The sequence below is a fragment of the Hyperolius riggenbachi genome, chromosome 6 (genome assembly GCF_040937935.1).
Source record: "Hyperolius riggenbachi isolate aHypRig1 chromosome 6, aHypRig1.pri, whole genome shotgun sequence".
NCBI classification, from domain to species: Eukaryota; Metazoa; Chordata; class Amphibia; order Anura; family Hyperoliidae; genus Hyperolius; species Hyperolius riggenbachi.
In genome coordinates, this window is record NC_090651.1 from 45147789 (window position 1) to 45172984 (window position 25196).

General features: G+C 43.1%; 1 protein-coding gene across 2 annotated transcripts in view; it reads right to left on the reverse strand.

Moving 5' to 3' along the window:
* Positions 1 to 2138: 2138 nt before the first annotated feature.
* The window catches only part of LHX8 (LIM homeobox 8), a 95919-nt gene continuing 72861 nt past the window's right edge, over positions 2139 to 25196 (reverse strand). For both annotated transcript variants that reach the window (XM_068242474.1, XM_068242473.1), the window contains 6 exons: positions 17069 to 17190; positions 14899 to 15119; positions 11747 to 11850; positions 8236 to 8331; positions 6920 to 7103; positions 2139 to 2715 (listed from right to left, as the gene is read on the reverse strand). In XM_068242474.1, the coding sequence (XP_068098575.1) occupies positions 2639 to 2715; positions 6920 to 7103; positions 8236 to 8331; positions 11747 to 11850; positions 14899 to 15119; positions 17069 to 17190 (804 nt within the window). In that variant the 3' untranslated portion in view covers positions 2139 to 2638. The remainder of the gene's footprint in view (positions 2716 to 6919; positions 7104 to 8235; positions 8332 to 11746; positions 11851 to 14898; positions 15120 to 17068; positions 17191 to 25196) is intronic.

The following is a 25196-nucleotide window of genomic DNA, read 5'->3' on the forward strand; positions in this document are numbered from 1 at the left end:
TCAACACTCTACTGCAACTATTATACAACTGGTCATCCACATACTGTGCCACCCATCATCTGTACACAAGCAGTCTGAAGAAGGCTTTATAAGCCAAATGCTTACTCTGTCTTAAAACTCCTGGCGGTACGCAGATTCGGTGGCTGCGTCCGCTGGAGGGACTTTTTGAATAAAACTTGCTGCAATACTTGTAGCTAGCACTAGGATAGCTACCAGTGTCCCCCACACCTCTGATCCACCCGATTGCCGACGCTTACACTTACCCAGCCGCAATCCCACGAGAGCCGCAGCCTCCGCAATCAGCTTCAGTCGTCGCTAAGGCGACGATCGGACATGTCGTCATGCGCAGTTCCAATCCTGCCCATAGCGAAGCCTAGAGCTGATTGGGAGGCTGCGCCATCTGGGGATCCCTGGGGGGTATGTATTACGGCGGCGATCGGAGGGGACCGGAGGGACTGGGGGGGCGGGGGGGGGGGGGGGAGGGGGGCTGGACACAGGTAGCTAGCCTAGCGCTAGCTACAAGTATTACAAGTGTTATTAAAAAAAAATCCCTCCCGGGGCCATGCAATCCTCTGCGGCGGCTACCCCGAGTGCAGGTCGGGGTTACCACCAGAAGGGTTAAAGGGGAACTGAAGTAAGAGGTATACAGAGGCTGCCATATTTATTTCCTTTTAATCAATACCAGTTGCCTGGCAGCCCTGCTGGTCTATTTCACTGCAGTAGTATCTGAATAACACCAGAAACAAGCATGCAGCTAGTCTTGTCAGATCTGACTTATAAGTCTGAAACACCTGATCTGCTGCATGCTTGTTCAGGGGCTATGGCTAATAGTATTAGAGGAAGAGGATCAGCAGGGCTGCCAGGCAACTGGTATTGCTTAAAAGGAAATAAACATGGCAGCCTCCATATACCTCTCTCTTCAGCTCCCCTTTAAGTTAGGCAATAAATGGTGTCCCAAACTCCCAATTCTAAACTTCTTGCTTCTAGGTTTATAATAGCTCTGCTTAACTTCACACTAGTAACAACTATGCACTGGCCTTTATTCTTAAAGCAGAGAAGTACTTTATTATGATTTTTTTGTTAAATGGAACATATTTAACTCGCTGTATGTTTTCCCATCACATTTCAAAGTAATCCTGTAAGGAAAAAAAAAAAAAAAAAAAGAAGTGCCCCAGGAGAGGGTACTTACCTTAGGATGGGGAGGCCTCTGGATCCTGATGAGGCTTCCCCGTTGCCCTCTTCAGCCTCCAGGATCCTGCTATGGCTCCCCCGAACAGTGTGGGGGTAATACTTACCTATCCACACTCCTGTGCAGGCGCAAGTACAAGCTTCACTTCAGGCTCCAGTGGAAATGGTTAAGCCAAATCATGTCCGCTCTGCTGCTTGGGTCACCTGCATAGTAGGGCGGACCCGATTGGGCTTGAGTATTTCTGCTGGAACCTGAGGGGAAGAGTGTACTGCGCCTGCACAGGATTCTGGATAGGTAAATATTACCCTGCGTTGAAGTTTCTACTGTGCCTGTGCTGTCCACCGACGAGCTTTTTGGGAGCAGACAATGGTGGGGCACTTTTTCCTTACAGTTACTCTTTACATTGATTAGGCGCCAGAGTCTGTACATTTTTTGACTGACTGACTACAGGACTCCAAAGTTCTCCGACTCTTCAACTCTGGTCATTCCTACTGAAGAGTTGGAATTGGAGTCAATGACATGCAAATATTTCAAAGTTTATGCACATTTATATGCAAATATATGCAGATTGAAAATTGGCCAATCAAGTTAAACCTGGGTGGGACCTGATTAGTCCGTTTGCAAGCCACATACTGTACATTTGGATACACATTTTCATAAATTTGCATAGGCTCAGAAATATTTGCAGCCAATTGATCAATCCTACTCGACAGCCCTGGTAGCAACAGAAGACAACATGGGGGTAATTTGTCGCTACACCACACTTTAGAGGAATGACAATAGTATGACGCTTTAGAACCTTTTGATGAATTGGGTTTGAAAGCACAAAACCACCACCTGAAGATGTAATCAAAGCTTTATTCTGTTTGCTTCAAAAGAGGGAAAAAAAAAAAAGAATCCCAACAGAATATGGCCAGTTCACATACAAAACCAAAAAAGTGAGAACTGCTCCAAGCAAATAAACAAAAAAAAATTGAAAACAAACATACATATGCACTTTTGTAATAATTTACAGATACAAACGAATGAAAAATACAATTTCACAAAAAAAAATTGTAAACATTTTTTGCACAATTGTCAGTCTCTGTTTCTTCTTTTTTGGCAAAGTGCTCTTCCGATGACAAATAAATTAACAAACACAACTAAGTTTGGACTAGCTCCAGACAGTACAAAATAGACGCGCGGGGACTTAGTGGCGCTGTATGTTGAACCCAATAATACTTCTATTAAAGGGGTGCTGGGGGGGGGGGGGCAGAGATGTGTGATCAGAACCGCAAATGTGTATAGGGACTCTTTCACTGGACGGTGCATGCACAAAGAGACATGCACCTCAGTAAGGGAAGAAGTCGTTATAAAAATAACTAGTGATCTTCATTATATTTTATACACAATAAATGACTCCGTTTTACCCAGACATTTACATTCTTGGAGGAAGAAAAAAACAAAGTTTTATGCGTGACTTATAGGTAGCTGTGCCATAGAGTGAGGCAGCATAGATGGGAGTCCAAGAGCTGTCGGAGAGTGAGCTGCAGAGAGAAAGAAAAGTACATGTCTGAGAATTATAACAAATCATATCCAGTATTTATTCAAGTAGCTAAATGTAAGCATTCTTTGGGTGTGAAAGGGTGGGTGGGTGGGGGGGGGGGGGGGGGGGTTGGAGCCCACGGAGATATTATGGTTTAGGAGACCCAGTGGTAAACCAGATATGTAGTGATGCTCATGTCTAGGAGAACTCATGGAGAAGCATATGATTTGTTTGATCAGCTGATAGATTTGCAAAACTCTGATTTGATGTGATCACATCCTTCTTTAGCACATGATCATGACTAGCAAATCAGAGCCTTGCTATCACCTGACCAAACTGATCACATGCTTCTTCCATGAGTTTTCCCAGACAGGACATCAATACACATAGGGAAAAGTTCTCCAATCACAGCACCCTTTACAACTTGAAGTGTTCTAATTGACCGAATAGTGTGGTATTACTACTATAACCGATCTGAAACCCAAAAAACTTTTAGAGGGCGCTGCCATTCAATCCGGTTACCAGAATTTCCCTATAAGGTTTCCTGCTGAGTCACCTAAACCATACTAGTGCCAAGACTAAGGATAGCCAGAGCCATGGTCCTATTGGCAAGGACATTAAGATGTACCTTACATTCGGAGCTTTCCCCCCTCTATCCTGGAGAATAGCTTTCAGGCTGCCACAATTGAGGTCTGACAGATAGGGATGGTCAAAGCAAGTGAAGTGTGGTCTGGTGTTAGTCGAGGAGCAGAAATGCAGACCTCAAACCAACAAACGTTGATTCAGGTAATACCTTTAATGGCCAACTACAAGGTTTATTGCAGCTTTCAAAACGTTACGTTTCTTCAGGCATTACCCAGAACTGTGCAATAAGTTTTGAATCAAATACAGAGACATACAGGATTCTGTAGAGAATCATATACAAGACTCCGTATGTGATTCAAAACTTCCTATTCTACAGTTCTGACATTACAATAAACCATGTACAGTTGGTCATTACTCGAATCAACATCTGTTGGTTTGATGCCTGCATAGGGATGGTCCTGCATCAACTCAAATCTATTTGCATCTAATTAGCCATTCCTACTGACAGATACGGAAACGTGAGCTGAAACGAAAATGAATCACCTTCCTTCACTCAACCTGTGTGAGACACCTCCTCTCCCCAAATCCAGCCTCCCTCTAAAGCTGGGCAGACACTACACCAGGGGCATAACTAGAAATTACTGGGCCCCCCTGAAAAAAACACTTTGGATGGGGGTCCCTCCTCCCCCCCCCAGAAGTGTGAAATTTACCACACACAAGTACTTTAAAAGGATTGATTGTCATCATTCAATACAAACAGTGATTAACATCCAAAACAATCCACCAGGATGGATTGGGCTACATGGATGATAATTAGTGTCTTTTACAGTTCCTGGGAGACGAACATCCTAGTGTTCTAGAGGAGCTAGGCTCGTCCAGAGACGCCGGAGGTCACCGCTCAGGCCCCGCTGGGCCGATTTGAATTTTTTTTTTTTTAAACATGCAGCAAGCACTTTGCTTGCTGCGTGCCTTACCCGATCGCCGCTGCTCGCTGCCGATCCGCCGCGATACAGGGCCCCCCCAGCCGAGACCCCGCGCGCTGCCTGGCCAATCCGTGCCAGGCAGCGATGAGGGGTGGATCGGGTCTCCCTGTGACGTCGCGACGTTCGTTGCCATGGCGACGGGGAAAGCCCTCAAGGAAATCCCGTTCAGAACGGGATTTCCGGACGGGCCATTGCGCCGGCGGCGATCGGAGGGCAGGGAGGGACACCGCAGGGAAGGGGGAATTATGTAGCTAGCGCTATGCTAGCTACATGAAAAAAAAAAATGTGCAAACAGGGCCGCAGGAATCAGAACGCCAGGCAGGTTTTAAATGGTTCTCAGTGACCCATCATGTATAGTTCGCGTCCAGTCACTGCGGTCTAGCATATGTACTAAGCTTTAGCTCAAAGATTCACAATCCAAGTAATATTGCAGGTCTTCCAAACAGAGTCAAACTGAAAGCAATGAGTTTCTCAACTAAAGTGAAGTGTCACTTAACTGACCTCATTTGATAAGATCTTAAAGGACCACCATCATGAAATGTTAACATTAAAATACATCCATATAAAATATACATTTCCCCTGGAGTAATATGCACTATAAATGACCTTTTTCCTATGTGCCATCACATACAGTAGGAATTAAAAAAACTGACAGACCTTGTCTACTCAATGTCCTCATGGGAGATGCTCAGTATTGCCTTTATTCTTTACAAAAGCCTTCCCTGGAAATGGACTAGTCCAAGTTCTAACAGATCTGTCAGATCTTCACTGCATACTTTGACGGTGACATAGGAAAAAAGCAAAATATAGTTCATTTTACTCTGGGAGAAACCTTAATTTATATGCATGTCTTTTAAATGTTACACTTTTTAGTGATGATTGTCCTTTAACCACTTCACCACTGAGGGGTTTTACCCCTGAAACACCAGAGCAATTTTCACCTTTCAGTGCTCTTTCCATTCATTTGTCTATAACTTTATTATTACTTATCGCAATGAAATGAAGTATATCTTTTTTTTTTCGCCACCAATTAGGCTTTCTTGAGGTGGGACATTATGCCAAGAATTATTTTATTCTAAATGTGTTTTAAATGGAAAATAGGAAAAAATGTGGGGAATTTTTTTTTTCAGTTTTCGGCCGTTAGTTTTTAAATAATGCATGCTACTGTAATTAAAACCCATAAAATGAATTTGTCCATTTGTCCCGGTTATAAAACAGTTTAAATTATGTCCCTATCACAATGTTTGGCACCAATATTTTATTTGGAAATAAAAGGTGCATTTTTTCAGTTTTGCGTCCATCCCTAATTACAAGCCCGTAGTTTATAAAGTAACAGTGTCATACCCTCTTGACATAAATATTTTAAAAGTTCAGTCCCTAAGGTAATTTTTTCTTTTTTTTTTTTAATTACCAAAAAAAAAAAAAATTGGGAAGTGTGGGAGGTAAGGAGTTAATTTATTGTGTAAAACGAATCCATTTGTATATGTAAACTGCTTTAGGGTGTAGTTTTACTATTTGGCCAGAAGATGGCCACAGTGATGTGGTGGTCATTCGACCTGTAAGCGTCTGGAAGGACGCTTACAGGAAGCACTATGAGGCTGGAAAATCACAGTGATCGCGCTGTTTCTCATAGAAGCAGCAGATCATTGCGGGGGCTTAGATCAACGAACGGAAATGGATTTTCCAGTTGATTGATCTCTGGGCGAGCGGGCGGCAGCATGCATGAGCAGCGGGAGCACGCGCATGAGCGGTGGGAGTGCAGACAGCGGCGGTAGCGCGGGAGGTACAGATTTCTCACTCCCTTGGTTTTATAAGGGTGGAAAAAGGGACGGAGAAATCCGTACCGCGGGAGGGGGGGAGGGGGTAAAGTGGTTAAAGACCACTATTTACAGTTTCACTCATCAGGTTAGAGATGGTTTGTTTATAGTTCTAACTCCATGTGCTACTGTGAGAAGTGTAGCGAGTTTGTCCTCGCCAAACCCTGGCCAGAATTTACATCACAGGAGCCTATAGGCACAGATGTCCCGGCACCCTAGACTTCACCATCCATGAGCCAACAACCCCCTGCTGAAGCCGACCACAAGTGTGCTGGCCCCGCTGTCACTTCTCCCTTACTTCCCCCTTTCCTGTAATAGGCAGGTACCAGTGTCTCTTAGCATTAGGTAGCCAGAGGTACCCTCAGTATCAAGTATTAAAGTAGCTAGAGGTGGCCCAGACTGAAGGGAGCTCTGGTTAATGGAATCCCGAGAGCTGGGTGTGTAACCTCTCGTTTACACTCATCAGGACTCTGCATAGGGAAGGGGGGATGGAGGCACTCATGGAGGGACGTGAGCTGTCTTTCTATCACCAGGCACCTGTAGGCACATGCCTAGGGTGCCTTATGGTAAATCCAGCCCTGGCCAAACCTCTGCAGAGGCCAGTCTAACGTCCGGCACTGCTCTTGCAGACTGTACAGTAGATTCGAATGAGATAATGGCCAAAGCTAAATGTAGATCCAAAAGGCTGATCCAATACAACTACCTGACAATTGTCCCTTTGCCAAGCTCTTCCATATACAAGCAGTTGTGTTTCATTTGAACGGAGAAAAGAAGGGGGAGAGTGGTAGTACTTTGATGATGATCTTTGCCATTGGCTTACCATCCATGTAACTGTGCAGGGCAGTCAGCATGGGCCCGTCTTGAGGTACGTAGGCAGAGTAGGTCATTTCATCCATCATGGGTGGAGAAAGCCTTGAGGATTGAATGGCTGTGACTGGCGCAGTAGATGAATGAGTTGGGCTAACGTGCTTCTTGTGACGTGCTCTACAGTTCTGAAACCAAACCTGGAAGAAGGATCATGGGAAGAGACACATTCAGTAAATATAAAAGAGTTTTTTTCTAAAATTACCTTACATAAATATGCTCGCCTACCCATGGTCCTTCCTAGTCCCTTGGAGAAAAAGGAAAAAAAAAAAAAAACAGTACACTAACCAGCACTAAGTGCTATGACCATGCGTACATACAAAAAAAAGGCAAAGTTAAAGGAATTAAAGTAGTTAAAATGCATACAGTATATTTAAGTTGCTACAAAAAGAAAATGTATTGCGTGGTTAAATGTGTACCCAAGGCGACATGATGAGATAAAGGTGTATGTACAGTGCCAAAAACAACAAGGCTTTTTTTTCCCTGCCTAAAAAAAGAGTTAACCTTCAAGCATGTAAGAGACTGCTTCGCGCTTGTCATACTTTATCATCATTGTCTATAATCAGACAAGGGTCTAACAGCCATAAAACTTAACTGCAGAGAACAATTTCTGAGAGCGGGCTATAGATAAAAAAAAAAAAAAAAAAAAAGGAAAGCCAGTCGACGTACTTTAGGACTGGTACACTTTGTAGATTGCCATAGGGCAGAGACTGTAAAAAACATTAAATCTACTTTGTAAATGTTTAAACAAAAAATAAATCCACGGGCTATGAAAGTCATTTTTAGAATTCGGAGGATAGATAAAATTATTTATCTCAGTTTATTTTCACCTCGGTTTCACTTTAAGATGAGAGAACCTCAAGAGAAAGTTAATTACAGTGTAAAGAAAAAAACAAACAAAAAAAAAAACAAAACATAAAAACTGCTTTTTATGAATCAATAGGCTTGCCATCTGAATCACCTGTGTGGACAATTTGGAAGGCATGCTGCAGTTTGTTGCAGCCCTGCATGGTGCGGTTATTCAGCTGCGACTTCGCAAAAGCACAGGTGCTGCGTCAGAATTATAAGTGGACACAGCACCTCCATGGAAACTGGTCCTTATACCGTAAAGAATGTAATGGAACATTCCATGGATTACTATTCTCAAAGAAGGACCTTCTGAGCCTGTACACACTGGTCACAGGACTTGCTAGATTCAGAGTACAGTCCTGTGTCACAATGACAGATTTGAATCACACATAGCATTCTCACCAGTGCATCACATATACATACCTGTATTACACGTCTACTTAGACCCGTCCTTTCTGACAATTTCTGTAGAGTTTGTGCATCTGGATTGTTGTCCTGGGCAAACTGCGCTTGCATTACCTAAAACACAAAACAAAAAAAAGCGAAAGTCAATGGCCGCTCAGCGCAACGTATACCTCCTGAATCAAATATAAGGCCCCATTCACACTAAAGCGTTTTGCCGCGATTTCGGCAAAACCTTCAAAAGCTAGCGCTTTTTAAAAGCGCTAGCGTAATGAAACCCTATGGACCCATTCTTACTTGGGCAATTTGCGCAAATCGCTCAAAACGGGCAAAAACAACGCAAATGCGTTGCCTGCACCAATTTCAGGCAACATCCCAGCGATCGCATTTCAGTGCTATAGAAGCGCTAAACGCGATCGCGACAAAATCACCGCACTGTTCAGTGATTTTTCCGCGTGAAAAATCACTCTCCGGCATTTCGCATTTATAATTGTGAATGGGGCCTAAAGCACATAAATCATCTGTTCCAGTTGAGACCAGCTCACCCTTAGACTTCTGTGTCCAGAAAAAACATCCATCTAAATAAACCACAATGTGCCAATGCCATCTTGTGACCATTTAGGGGCGATGCAGAGAGTCCTTTCTCGTGCACATGGGTCAAAGTAGAAGTATGGTTTTATTTACACTTGCCAATGTGCTTGAGGAAGGGTACCCTATTTTGCCCTGAAACAACCACTGGATAACAAAGGATTGCTCTTTGAGAATAAAAATACTATGGACATGGAAGTCTAAAGGTGAGCTGACCTATCCAGACTATGATTTCAACAGATGAAACTTCAAAGGAAGTTTAAGTACCAAGATTATCTGCTATGGCATCTTAACCTGACCGATATGTGGCCAAGAAGACCACAAGAAATATCAGCATCCAGGGGGCTCCTACAGTATGCTTCACACTCAACCCTGTACAGGAGCTTTCTCATGGCCTCCAAACCCCATATCAGCAAAGAGGGGAAAAAAATGTAGAGCAAAAAGTATAGAACATCCATGATAAATGGCATCCAAGTCTAGAGACTGTTGGCCTCTACAAGACACTGTAGTAGAAGCTGTACTGTCAGGAAGACTCTCCGCATATGTACGTAAGGCTAAATGGCGCATAGAGCTTTCCTTTTGGACGGTTGACATTCAATTCCCTACACAATTTGTGCCCTCGATACATGAAGGACTTGCTGAAACAACCACACCTCTCAACCTCAGATCAGCAGGATTCATAAACTTAGCCACCCCCAGAGTGCACCTCAAAACCTTTGGAGCCAGAGCTTTCTATCGTGCCCCTTACCCTTTGGAAATGCCTATCACACTCTGTAAAGAAAGCCCTATCCCTGGAGTTATTCAAATCCAGGCTGAAAAGCCACCGGTTTAAATTGGCATTACAGAGGAATTCTTCCTCTGTACCAAAATTTACCCCTTAACCAATTACTGGGCTGAGCCATGCTTATGCGCTTTGAGTCCTATGGGAGAAAAGCGCTTTACAAATGTTTGTTGTTTATCTTGAGCAGTTCTTATGAACTGTTGCTTTCTAAACTCAGTTTGTGAGTAACAAGGAGAGTAATGCAGAGAGTAAAAGATCACCTTAAAGGAAATCTCAAAACATGAGGACCACCAACAGTCACTATCTCATTGTAGAAATCTAAGGAGATAAGTTAATTTTACAGCACCTGGCAAATGAAAAAGTACTACAAAGGAGGCTAAAGTAGTAATATTAATATTAAACTTATTTTGAGTATTTTGTCTCTGGAGAAGTAGACGAGGTTTTATTGACATTGTATGGACACATTGATATCTCTTTCTAGGATAGAGGAAATTGTGTAATCTGCATGATGTGCGCATGGAGGAAAAATTGTTTTAGCCATGCATTTAGGAAAGAGTTCTTTTCAGGTAAAGGCAGCCATACACTGGTCGATTGCCACCAGATCGACCAGCAGATACCCTCTGTGATCGAATCTGATCAAAGGGGGATCTATTGGCTGCCTACACTGCAAACAGATTTTGAATCGATTTCACTAGGAAATCGGTTCACAATCTGTGGAGCTGCCGCCGCCACCTGCATACATTACCTGATCCGGCCGGCGCGAGTCCCCCGGCCTCCACTGTCTTCACCGCTCTGGGCTCCAGCTCCACTTTACTTCCTGTTGGGGGAAGTTTAAACAGTAGAGGGCGCCCTACTGTTTAAACTTTCCCCGACAGGAATTGAGTGAAGCCAGCCGGAGCCCAGTGCGGAGAAGGGGCCGCGGGGACATACGCCGGCGGAACAGGTAATTATTGCCGCTAGCGTCGGTCATTCGAACACCGCTATCAACACTCCAGACCTGCCGGCGATCGAGCGAAATTTTCCGCACCGACGGAATTGATCAATTTTGGATGGAAATCAGCATTTGCTTATAGATTTCACAGCAGATTCGATCACAGTGATCAAATTTGCTGTCTATCGGCGGGAAATTGAATAAGTGTATGGGCACCGTAAGAGTGAGTAAAATGTGGAATGTATTGCCACAGGAAGTAGTTAAAGCAAATTTTATATCTGCGTTTAATTAAGGGGAGCTTAGATGCTTTCCTTGTGTTGAAAGACATCCATGGCTATAAACTACTAGATAATTCCCGATGGTGTTGATCCAGGGATTTTATCTGATTGCCATCTGGAGTTGGGCTAACTGGACCATGCCTTGTGAGGGTTTCTCACCTTCCTCTGGATCAACAGGGATATGGGAGGGGGCAGGCTGGTGTTGTACCTCATTTATTGGTTGAACTTGAACGTATGTGTCTTTTTGCAACCCATACAAACTATGTTCAGCCATTGCTAGATCTGGAATGGCCGATGCACTTGCTGTGCCTTTAAAAATTTGCTGACAGGCTTTTCCCGCAGACCATTTAAAAGCCAGGTGCTGCTTGGTATCGAGCAACTGCTATTCTTTGTGTTTGAAAAAACTGTCACCGTCAGATCTTTGCCCCTCACCCACAGCTGTAATTGTGTCAGAATTTCAGGATTTACGAGCCGAAATGTAAAGCTAAGTACTCACGGGGGGGACAATTGTAGCTGTCGCTGCACACGGGAGCGTGTGCGCGACAGTTCGGAGACAGTTCGGCGACAGCTCGTCGCCAAATCCCTCTGCATACACACTGCAGCAGAGGGATTAGCGATGCGGCGGAAGCTGTCGCCGAGGTTCCTCCCCCCCGCCGGATGCTCCGTGTAATGTGTGTGGGTAGCTGTCGCTAGCCCGCATACACATGCGGGGCTAGCGACAGTTCCGGCGAGGTTGCGGCGACGGCTGTAGCCGGCGATTGAACATGTCAATCGCCTGGCGACAGCTCCGACGGGCGACGGTTCGGGGCGCGCGCCTCATACACACGGGCGAACAGTCGCCGCAACACGCGCGTGCCACGTGGTTGCGGCGACGGCCGTACCCCGTGTGTATGAGGCTTAAGACTCATTCATAGTAAGACTGACAGGCCCGTCTAGCTCAGAACAGGAACTCACTTGGAGCTGGTCCGCCGTGAAGCTGGTGCGAGCTCTTTTTGCAGGTTTTGGCTGATTGATATCTTGCTCTGTCAACAAAGCCCCTTCCACACTGACACGGTTCCCTGCAAAGAGGAGGAAAAGGAAAAACAAATCTCAATTATGTTTCGGGGATTACATAAAAAACAAACAAAAAAAAAAAATCACACAAGGAGTCATTTTAATGCCACTAGCCAAAACAGCACATACTGCAAGTAGCCATACTTCAAGTTAATGCTCACATTATATTGGCACCACACAGAAGGTTGTATTTATAAACTCTTCAAATCTTTATTGCATTAAAAGTCGACAAGGCAGCGACTTTTTGGCAACTTGAAAAAGGCCATCTTGGGCTGAATCAGCGGGCTGTCGCTGCCTTGTCGACTTTTAATGCAATAAAGATTTGAAGAGCTTATAAATACAACCTTCTGTGTGGTGCCGATCCTTCCAGGAAGTCTTGTGGTTTTGCCCCTTGTGGTATAGGGGCCAGGATCTTGGCACACACTTTATATCCAGAGCTTGGAGGGTGCTCCCAAGTGTTTGTTTATAATGCTCACATTATACTGCACTTTACAGAGTACATCTGTTACTGTCCTAAAGAGCTCACAATCCAAGGTCCCACCAGTTATTGGCGAGGTGAATAGTCCCGTGCATGCGTATAAGCTCCTCAGTAACCCCAGCTTTGTAGGGGCCTCAACTTTGGATAGTGTACTTGTTAAGGGCTCCGCCTCTGACACAGAAGACCAGGGTTTGAATCTCAGCTCTTCCTGTTCAGTAAACCTGCACCTATTCAGTAAGGAGACCTTGGGCAAGATTGCAAACCAGCAAAGTACTATGCAGCCTACTCTTTCATTGGATTATGGGCTTCAAAGTTTAGCATGGTTTATACAGAATGAAGATGGCAGCCTTCACATTTCTCTCACTTCAGGTTCCCTTTAAGTCAAAAACCGCCTAATGAGCGCGCCCTAGTGGCTTGAGTACACCAGGAGAAAAGCCTGATATAAATGTTATGTGTCTGGTCTAGTAACTTCTGTCGGACAAAGGTATAATTACTCATCTTGGGGCCACAGCAAAAACTGTAATGAAGTCCATTGCCCTTGGAACACAATAATTGCAACCTCATAATTACTGGATATGGCAAAATTCAGTCCCAGGTAACACATAGCACATGAAGCCCCCAGCCCATAATATAGGTTCACAGAAACCAGTGCTGGACAGCAGGGTCCATATGCAATTAACTTTCTCTTGAGTTTTCGCCTAGGATATAATTTTTCATCTATTTAGAAGAACCTTTCAGCACTTTTTAACTAAAAAAAAAAAAAAAAAAAAATTACCATAAAGTGAAAAAGTTCTATCAAAATTTTGAATATGTTTTTGCTTACTGGTGGCTTAAAAAACATTTTATTGACCAGTTTAAAAATATTACCAAGGAGAAAACATAAGAGAAAAAGTGACTTGCATCTAGGCCCAGGGCTCGGAATTTCTAATAATAGATTCAAATACCTCTTGCAGCGCACCCAGTGCCACTTCTTGCAGGGGAGCGACTCCACATTTTTTTAAATTAAAATTAAAAAGTTTTTAATAGAGATTGTGTAATAGAGATTGCATCCCCAGTGGCGCATGTGTGTTGCTTGGGTTACAGTGCATAAGTGTGTCTTATATTCCGAAAAATATGGTAATAAAAACAACTTAGCAATGCATCTCATTGCTACCACAAGCCTACACTGATTGCAAACCAGCCACTCTGCAGCCTGCTCTGTAGTTGAATTATGGGCTTCAATGCTTAGCATTGTTTACAGAAAGTGACAATGGCAGCCTTCATATTTCTCTCACTTCAGGTTCCCTTTAAGTCAAAACCACATTTCCAAAAAGTTGTGAAACCTAAAAAAGCAGAATCCTAATATTTGTAGATAAAAACCGTATAGTTAACTAAAAAATAGTGCAGAGACAACATAGCACGTGTTGAAACCAGAAAATGGCTTTTGAAAAAATATTTGCTCATTTAAATTTGATTGCAGAGTGTCAAAAAAAAAAAAAAAAAAAAAAAGTTGGAACCAGGACATGTTTACCACTGTATTGCATCACCTCTCAACTCTCCAAAAACATCTGGGAACTGAGGAGACCAATGTTCCATTCTTGCCAAAATTTACGATTTGTGATGGTCAACAGCTCAAGGTCTTCTGTTGTCATTTTCCTTTCACAAATTACCCATTACCAAATCCACTATATATATGCCATGTACACTAATGAACGCAAACGCCTCAGGTTTTAAACTGTGCATTGATAAGACAGATGGTCCTCCTGTTTAGCTCAGAAGATTTGGCATCCCTTGATTCCTACAATTTTAAAACTCGATTAAATGTATAATTTTCTCTCAGCCCTCTTTAAGTCAAGGGACTTGGGTTGTTACATGTTCTATATTGCTGGGGGAGGGACTTGGTGGGTGGAGGCAGCTGCACAAATTTCAAATAGATTTTAATATTTCTTTGTTTAAAAATTCCAATAGATTTAATGCTGGTCCCACTCTGGTCAGGTTCAAATCAGAGAGGGATCCATTTGATAGTGTTGTGCACCGCGAGTAGCTAAAAGTACGTAGCTACTCATAATCAAAATTCAAATTAGATTGTGTGTGCGCGTGCGTGTGTGGGGGTGTTTAACTTATCCATGCTGCCGCCTTAGCTGATGCCCTTTCGCATTACACGTCACTCCTACGCTTCCACCTTCAACCACGACGAAGTAAGCATGGGTAACTTGCCAACACAACACCCCCTCCCACCACGGGCAGCGCTGTCTAATTCATACATAGTGCAAAACACAACTGATGTGATCTGCTTCCCAATCTGCTAATGTATGGACACCTTTACTGTTATAACTGCACAGAACAATTTTGATGATTTGCATGATCAGAGCATCCCCAAGACCCCTGAATCTCAGGGCATGCTAGTAAAGCAAGTGATGGCAGTAGCAGTAGCATGGTCACCTCTGATAGCAGCTGAACGAGAAAAGGCAAATACATGTTTTTTTTCTGGTCTCAGACATTTTTATAGTTCCCAAAGTACCACTCTTGTCCAATAGAAAGGCAGGATGTAGTTTTAGAACATGAAGGATGCAGAAGGGTAAAGGAATACACGTACCATTCTCTACAGCTCTTTTCAGGTTGTCCAGCATGCAGTCGTAGTGCACCCGGCACAAGACCTTCTCCTCTACCAGAGCAAACTCCTCCCCTGTGGACAGCTGCCTCTTGCAAGAATAGCAGGCAAAGCACGCCAAATGATAGACGTTCCCCTTCGCCCGCCTCACCCAGTCCGTGGAGTGGATGTGTCTGCCGCAACGCGAGCACCGCGTTCCATATCGCCTGAGGAAGGGGAGAGGAAAAATATTCAGTCAAATATAAATGAAAAAAAAAGCAACGTTTATTACAGAACTAGAGAAGAACTGTAGTGACATATAGAAAAATGTAGTGCCCATCTTTACCTTAATATTCCTGGCTCAAGCATTAGAAACATTTTCTATATCTATATATAGTTATGTTACCCCGCCCTCCCAGTGATGCTATGCCTAGGCTATGAGGTCACGGCCTTCTGCCCCACACCACTCTACCACCATCTGTCAAATTTTAGTATAGATCAGGGGAGGAAAGATTTTACAACTGGAAAACATTGAGTTATAAAGTAGAATGATAAAAAAAATAATCATACATTTTAAGTTATTCAGTAAAGTTCCTCCAAGTCTAGGCCAGATAGCAAATGCAATGACTTACTGAGGGAAAGCACCAAGCACCTCCCCCTTCCTACCTCCTGAGCTCTGCTGTTGGCTCATCTCTCTAATGGGCAGTTCCAACAACGATTTGGGGGTGACCTTTTCCCACCAGACACTCAAGATGTACATGCTCAAAATTTAGATCAGGTATGTCAAACCGGTCCTACGAGGGCCGAGATCCTCACACATTTTTTACACAGCTCTAATGAATTGATGGGACTGAATCAGGAAAGGTGTGGTCCATCAGGTAGAACACGTTCCTTTCTTTCTCAGTCCATCCTAAACACTGGCATGGATCTGGCCCTCCAGGCCTGGAGTTTAACACGTGATTTAGATGTAAATGGAAAAAAAATTCCCATGCAGAAGTGCTTAAATAAATGCACTTTCCTTGAAGATATGGCACTTGCGTGTTACAAAACACCCATTTTTAGGTTCCACTAAGCCCATATACTGCTTGGACATTCCGCAATGTTACTGTGCCCAGTGGCATCTATAACATTTAGGGCCATTTCTGGCCATTTTGGTGCAATCTTTTGCCTCTGTCAATCTTGTGGGTGGATAGTTAGGGCTGGGACCCACTAGCGGCCATGATGGAGATTCCGAAATCAGTCGCCATTTCCAAATCACAATTGTGGTAAATATTCTGCAGGCAGCGCTTTTGCCATCTGCTGCGTAATGATCCCACAGGGTTACACTGTTGCCACACTCTTCTGTACACCGGCGATTGGAAGGTGCTGCTGAAGCATCACTATTGGGCCGGAATCTTAAGATCGTGGCCTACATAAAATAGTTTTGCAAGTGCCAATCACAAATCGATAGGTTATAAACAAATTTGTTTCCTCAAAATAAATCGGATTAAAAAGTATCCACAAACTACCAGGCTGGATACACCTCCTTGGCCTAAACCCACCAATTCCACATAATATAATTAATACCACTTTCCTATAATTATGAGGGATGTTCTCTTTTTGTACAGCCCATGTATTTTCAGGTGTCTAAAAATAAATCAATCAAGATTAAATCTAGAATTACATCTTAATTAGTCCATTAGTAACACCTGATCATTGTTATGCTATTCAGGCCCCTTTGTTATGCTAATCAACAGGGCCCATTTAGGTGTTAAAATTAGCATTCATAATTCTTAACGGAGCCAACAAGGGGCATAGTTATTCCCCCTCTAGGCCCGCCGGCAAACCACAATCATGTGAGGACCCCTGCAAGGAAAAGACCCCCCCTACCCCAAAGCCCACTCCTCCCGTATGCAGAGTGCAGTGGAGCTGTGCAAATATATATGTACCTGCTCTCGTACAGTCTCCTCTTCCCCCTGACAACCACTCTCCTCCCGATGTGCAGGTCCTGTGATCACGAGCCAGAGGCGGCTGCATGGAGCAAGTGGCTGCAAGGAGGAAGAGGAGACAAGACCCAACCAGAGCAGGTAAACCTATTTACACAGCTCTACTGTGCTGGAAGGAGAACCATATACATTTATTAAAAAAAAACAAACCCTATAAGCATAGGTTTTGCACAGATAAAAGGTTTTGGTACCTGAAATAGTCGAGCTTGCAGAATATGTCTTTATCTTTGATGTAGCAGCTGGTATGTCTCCCCAGCGAGGTCCGGCATACACTACAGGACAGACATCGCACGTGCCAACATAGATCATTTACCTGCCAAAGAGGAGAAGAGAATCTTTACAAAACAGGAACACACACTTTCCCAATGTGTCAAAATGCACAGAATATAAACGATGGTAAACAGCATGCATTATTAACCATTACCTCCTCCAAGAGAGGCCAGGTAAGCAGACAGAGGACATTATACTTCTTAGGGCTCTTTCACACTAGAGCCCGTTTCCTGCGTTTTAACGCAAAGTCCAAACTGTGTTAACCAAGGTAAAATTAAAGTCCATAGACTGTCATTTTACTTTTCACACCAGACGCTGCGTTTCGGTTCAACGCACCCGGGAGCGTTGAACCGCCAGGAACTGGCGTTTTCCCGTCGGGTAAATAATAGCTACCACCGCTGATTGAATCGCACCGCAGCATCCCAACAACATGCGCGCAGGCCATTCAATGCGTGCAGGAGAACGGCTCCTGCATGCTTTGACTAATGTGAAAGAGCCCTTAGAAGTTATAAGAATGAATGGAGAACTTGGGCACTAATTAGGACAAAGTTTAGATGAGAAAAGACTAGGGTTGCTGTGGTATACTGCGGATGGATTGTGCATGGTAATCATACCATGCTTCTGGAGTCAGGAGCATGGTAGGATTATGATGGTATATCGCTGCAACCCTAGAAAAGACATAAATGAAGTTTAGTTTTAAAAACATCAGGGGCAGCCATACTATCCCAGGAAAAACAAACATACAAATATGCAAGTATGACAAGTATAAACCACTTAACGACCGCCTAACGCCCATAGGCGTCGGCGGGTCGTTAGTGGCATAGCATGGAAACGGCCGCTCAATCGAGCGGCCTTTCCATGCCAGTTCACGGAGGCTGTCTCCATGAACAGCCGGAGAGCCGCCGATCGCGGCTCGCCAGCGAACTGTAAACAAGCGGGGAAGAAATCCCCGCTGTTTACATTACACGGCGCTGCGGCGCAGCAGCGCCGTGACGTAGATCGGCGATCCCCGGCCTCTGATTGGCCGGGGATCGCCGGCATATGATAGGCTGAAACCTATCCTTTAATGCGCAGGACGGAAATCCGTCCTGCGCAGCCTATGGAGGGAGAGGGAGGTAAGGGGAAGGAGGGAGAGCCGAAAACGCTGCGGAGGGGGGCTTTGAAGAGCCCCCCCCCCCCCGCAGATCACAAACAGCCGGCGGCGATCAGACCCCCCCCAGCAGGACATCCCCCTAGTGGGGAAAAAAAAGGGGGGGGGCGAAGTCTGATCGCCAAGGCTCACTCCTGATAGGTGCTGCGGGCTGGAGAGCCCACGCAGCACCGATCACTGCAGAAAGCTCTGGTCCTTAAAGAGAATCTGTATTGTTAAAATCGCACAAAAGTAAACATACCAGTGCGTTAGGGGACATCTATTACCCTCTGACACAATTTCGCCGCTCCTCGCCGCATTAAAAGTGGTTAAAAACAGTTTTAAAAAGTTTGTTTATAAACAAACAAAATGGCCACCAAAACAGAAAGTAGGTTGATGTACAGTGTGTCCACAGATAGAAAATACATACACAAGCAGGCTGTATACAGCCTTCCTTTTGAATCTCAAGAGATCATTTGTGTGTGTTTCTTTCCCCCTGTTCTCATGCACTGAAGTTTCAGACTGCTTGTTTCTTCCTGCAAACAGCTTTGCCCTTCTCTGTAATTCTTCAGTATGTGAAAGCCCAGCCAGCTCAGAGGAGGATTTATCCAGCTTGTAAAAGATGAGAGAAGAGAGAAGCTGCTCTAAACCTAAATAACACACAGGCAGTGTGCATAGAGGGGCCTGGAAGGGGGAGTTCATAGCAGAACCACAACACTGAAAAACTTGGCAGCCTTCCAGACACAGGCCGACAAGTCTGACAGGGGAAAGATACATTGATTTATTACAGAGACAGTGATAGTATAAAGTGCTGCAGTAAGCCAGAACACATTAGAATAGCTTTTTGAACTTGTAGGATGATAAAAAACAGGATGCAATTTTTGTTACGGAGTCTCTTTAAGTGGTTAATTATATAACATATGAATCGAACTATCCAAGTTTTGATTTCAGTGAATTTTATCTAGTAAATAAAGAGAAAACAGTTTCAGGCATCTTCCATCTTTACTACTTCTGAGTGAAGCCAATCCTGATGTAATTTCCTCCTTTAATCTTCTCTTTTTCCCAGAAACTGCACGGTCATATCTAGCTTGCTTTGTAAGCATCACATCAGATTTCAGCAGCTTCTGCGGAAGGGTTGAAGTGAAGCATTTCCCTTCTCAGTCCCATGTAACACTGAACTGCCCTCAGCCAATCAGTGAGGAGCAGGAATGTTCTTGGCAATGTACCAGAATAGAGCCAGACTGACAGATCAGATCCATTACAGCAGAAACATTTATGATTATATGGGAATGCGTGCAATGCAGACTGAATGTAGACCCCACTATAAACTCAAAGCAGTGGGTGAATGGAATTTGATTTTGTTGCTGACAATTTGCTTTAAAGTGACACTGAAGCGAAAAAAAAACAAAAACCTATTGATATAATGAATTGGTTGTGTCATTTTTATTCTCAGGTATATAAAATTTTTTATAACATTGTATCATTCTCTAATAATTTCAGTTTCCATAATACACTTAGCATTTTTTTTTTTAAATAACTTTTATTGAACAGGCATTACATCCGTAAGTATGATATACGATCAAAATCATATCAAATTTTCATGCATATTTACACATATGATCACCGTTTTACAAGGCTATGAAACACCTGTTACATTTTTCCCCTTTTTCATCTTTAACCCCTCCCCCAAAACTCACCTACATTCTACTTATCTCACTGAGAATCATGCGCATACAATATCTTCCAGGATGTGACAGATATTACTTTCCCGGTCATATAATTATTCAGTGTTCTATATTCATTAACTGGGATATATAATTTAGCTTGATGTATTAGTTATTTCAAGTTTCCCCAAACTTCCCAGCAACTGTTCTTTACAGTACCAAGAGGTGTACTTAAAGGGATCCATGAGTATCACCACCTCCTCCTTGGTATAGAAAAATTCCACAAAGCGCCGCCATGTGGTGAATAATGTTTTTGTTCTTTTTTCCTTATGAGCCAATGTTAACGTTTTTTCTTTATTGAATAAAAATTTTAATTCCTTTATTAACTCTCCCATTGATGGTTTGGTAGGGTATATCCATCGGTTAAAAATGACCTTTCTTGCTGCAGCAAGAGTAATATGAACTAAATTAGTTGGGCTCACTGTTTTATTACCCCCCTTATCTGGCTCCCACCAATGGAATAGCAACATCCATGGATCCCTCTTCACCTCTCGTCTGCACATCCTTTTGATTAACCCGCATACCCCATTCCAATACTGCTCTATTATTGGGCACTCCCATATACAGTGGTAAAGATTGGCTTCCGGTAATTTACATTTAGGACATTGGGACACATAATTGGAGTTAGGTGGTGGATTGCGGTATCTGATATCAAATGCATATTTTGCTTTATGGAGAAATAATAAATGGGATTCCCTCCAAACCTCATATGTTACTAACTGTCTTATGATTTCGTTTCCGGCTAGAAGTTTTTTTGGGGCCTCTTTATCCTGTAAAGTTCGTTCCCAGCTTTTTAAACTCAAATGAGCTAATTTCTCCCGGTGCCATGAATTCATGTCTTTGTATAGCGTGGATAGAGATACTTCCCTGTTCCCAGGTTTTATCAGCCTGTCAAAAGGGGTTATTTCTAGTATAGGTAATATTTTTCAGCACAGAAGAACAGAAGGATTGCACTTGCGCAAAGTACAAAAAATGCGAGGAGGGGGATGCCAAATTTTTTGCCTCAGTTCAGCAAAGGTATGTATCCTTTTTTCTTTTAAATTACAGATATGTCCTAGCATAGTTATGCCATATGTCTCCCACATCAGGAACCCCTTGTGTTGGATTGCAGGAGGAAACTCTGGGTTGCCCCACAGTGTCATGTATTTTGATATTTGGAACGGTAGACCCAGCATTTTCCTGACCTCTCTCCAAGCTAATATAGTATCACGGAGCACCACATTTTGTTTAATCCTTTCTGGCAGGTTTCTGTATCTGGTATGTAAAATTCCTTTTAAGGTCCAGGGCTCTACCATTTCCATTTCAATATTTATATTTGAAAAGATGTTCGTTTCATCAATCCAGTCCTTTACATGCCTTATAAGACATGCCAAGTTGTAGAACCTAATATTTGGGATAGTCAATCCTCCCAGAGTTTTGGGCAATTGTAGTTTTTGCAAAGCAATCCTATGTCTCCCCCCTTTCCATATAAAATTAGTTAGGGCCTTTTGTAGTCTCTGGAGATCTTTGTGTTTTTATAACATTGGAAGATTTTGCATAGGATACAAGATCTTACCAAAGGACACCATTTTAAATAAACAGGATCTTCCCGTCACGTTCAGGGGGAGGTCTTTCCATGTCTGGATTTAAGCAATTATTTTCTCAATCAGGACAGAAAAGTTGAAGTTGTAGATTTCTTGAGGATTTCTGGCTAAATATATCCCTAAGTACTTGAATTACACTCAGCATTTTAAAGGATTTCACAGAGCAGGCTAGTGACCCATTGAACTTTTCCCTGCAGAAAAACCATAAACAAATAAGAAACAATGAGATACAGTTGAGATAAGAGCTTCCAAAAAAGAGCGCTATCCACAACTTTATAAAGTCGCAGGGCTCAAGAAGCTCTTTTGCATAAATATCTGTCGTTTCTCAACTCTTCCTGTACTGGTCACTAGTTGGTGAACAGATAGCTGGCAGTTATTTTAGTGGTTGTCATTTTCTGATAAAATGAACAGAGATTTATATGTAATGGTGCCCACTAATTCAATCTTTTTGTCCAGTCTTACCATATCTATGTAATAGCAGGGTAAACAGCGAACATGCTTTAGCTCACAGGTGTCGAACTCCAGTCCTTGAGTGCTATCTCCATGCCAGTGTTTAGGATGGACTGCGTAACGGAGAAAAGTTTTCTGCTTAATGACCCCTCCCCCCCAAAAAAAAGAAAAATAAGACTCTGCACCTTATCCCTCATGTCTTACCCTTAAAGCCCTATGTCAGCTTCAAGTTTAATGCATAAACTAGTAAACGTGCATTACTTAGCAATATACAATACAATAACATTTCTATAGCGCTTTTCTCCCATAGGACTCAAAGCGTTTAGGCTCTCTCAGATTCAGTAATTGGTAGTAGGATAAAGTATTAACAAAAAATATATTTCTGCAAATGCCAAACGGAACAGTGGGTTTTCAGTCTGGATTTAAACACGTCCAGGGATGGAGCTGTCCTGATCTGTTGAGGTAAGGAGTTCCAAAACGTAGGGGCAGCATGACAGAAGGCTCTGGGACCAAAAAGTTTCCAAGTGGACTCTGGGTAGGACTAGATTATTGAATGCGGGGATTGCTACGCAGCTGCAAATGTTGTACATTGAAACCTTTGTTTTTTTCCAGTAGAATTATATAAAGCACCTGTGTGGCTGCCAGCGGGCTATACCACACATCACTAGTTGACATTTGTGTAATTAGTTCACAACTTGGGTTTCCCCACAGTGCTCCACACACACTAAAAAACTGGTTCCCTCATAAACAGGCCATAGACTGTGCTAAAGACATGGACTATGGTAAGGACTAGACTATGCGCTCATATGAGGACAGTCAGTGACATGGCTATGTACTATGAAGTGCTGAGGAGGATAGATACAAGGGGTGGGCATTGCAAAAAGCTCTCATCTTTTCCCTACACAATCAGGTCATGTCAACAAACAGAATATCCAGGAGAAATTTCAAACAGCGTAATATACATGCAGAACAATAGAACGTACTAGAATAGAATATAAAAGGTGGCATAATATTTGCCAACATAAAAAAAAGGGAAATGCTTTAAAAGAGGAACTGTAGTGCGAACGTAATAAATAAAAGTTTTTTTTCAATATTCATAAATTAGTCAGTGTTAGCCCAATGTAAAAATCTTTCCTCTCCCTGATTTACATTCTGAAATGCATCACAGGTTGCTACATTTATAGTCCTGTCAGGTGATCTCTACGGAATGTTTGGCCACCGGGAGGTTTCCTATAATGGCATATTCCCATCTCTGGGTGATGCAGCAATGTGAACATGCACATACATTTGCACGGATGCATTGCATAGTGGGAGCGCCGAAGATTTGGGCGCAGCTGGCACCACCATAGAACATAACTGGAATTACGCATGTAGCGGCACTGAGTAATTTGGGAGCCATCAAATGACAGAGCACAAATTACTATAAAAACACTAATTCGGCCTTTCCCCCACTATCCATGGTGACCTGGAGGGGGAATAGTAATTAACACCGTCAGGACTTTTGCAGGAGCAGGGAGAGCAGTTTTTCGGCTTAACCAAGCGCACAAATCTCCCAGCGGCTGAATTGTATGTATTCTGCATAATGTGACTGCACCCAACACTCACATGTAAGGAAGGAAAGGGGTAGCGGAACTAAAGGTGCTCCACCATACACCTATCGATACCTCTGCCAGACAAAGATTTGATTGCGAGTCCCATGTAATATATGGCTATCAGATATACTGGCATTTGGCTGGTGTTTACAGTGCAGGACAATACATCAGGTCGGGATACTCATGTCCTCTGAAGGGTACACCGGTGTTACCATGATCATAAAGTGACACTCCGCACCCCCAGCCCATCACCTCACTAACACAACCATCAGCTGATTTCCAAAACACCACAGACCTTCTAGAAGAATCAGGGGCTACATTCACATCTTATCTGCAGAAAAGTATCGTCTCGTTCACACCATTCATTTTGTGTTTTACCGTGCGCATTTTCAGATGTCATGTATACCATGTGCGCTTATCTGCGTTAGATCATTCACACCTGCTAAAAAAAAAAATCATCATACAAGAAACAGCATGGCTAAAAGAAAAATGGGGATAAAAAAATAGCATACAACTTTTGCTTATACAATCGGGCAAAAAAAGGGTTCGATGTGATTGAACCCACTGATTAAAATCAGTTTACAGTTACAAGTTTGAAAAAGAGCAAAAAGGAGCAACAAAAAGCATCCACATTGCAGGAAAAAAATAAAAAAATGATCCTGTGTATGAGGCCTCATTGACAAGGAAAGATGGCACACTGGGCAAAGGCACACTGGGCAGAGGCACAGTGATACCCTCATGCACCCATCAGGAGTGCCTCACATGAGTATAGAGTACAGGAAAAAAAACCCAATTTGATTGACCAATCACTGACCAATTTTGCCACGTCCGTGCATCATGAGGGCTAAGAGACTGAATACTATGCACAGATTGTGTAGGTAAGCCTTTCATAGAGTTGGTAAACTCGGTAAATCATGTGACAATCAAAATTGGATGCGTTTACCAGACTTTAGAAACGTATATTCATGGGGCATGCATCAAAAAAGTAACATGGGTGTACATAAATATACCTTTTAGCATCTTAACCACTTCAGGACTCAGCCTTTACCCCCCTTAAAGAGGAACTCCAGTGAAAATAATGTAGTAAAAAAAGTGCTTCATTTTTTACCATAATTATGTATAAATGATTTAGTCAGTGTTTGCTCATTGTAAAATCTTTCCTCTCCCAGATTCACATTCTGACATGTATTACATGGTGACATTGTTCCTGTCAGGGCCGGTTTAAGCAACAATGGGGCCCCAGGGCAAAATAAACCTGGGGGCCCCCCAACATATACCCCGGAACAAAAATCAGAATTAGGGGACCTTTTTTGCAGCTGGTATAGTCAGGGTGTGAAGTCCCAATCGGTCAGAGCTCCACATTCTGGCTATCCCAGCCTGCATGGGGGACAAGGGGTTAAAAAGTTTCAGGAGGGGGGACCCCACAATTTTTTTTTTTTTTTAATTCCCACACTCTAAACATAAAAAAAAATTGGGAAAATAGGAAAAAATGCCAGGGATCTTCATACAGCCATATTGCGGCTATATAGCGATCCCTGGCCAAAGCGCTGCTGCTGCGTATAGACCCCCTG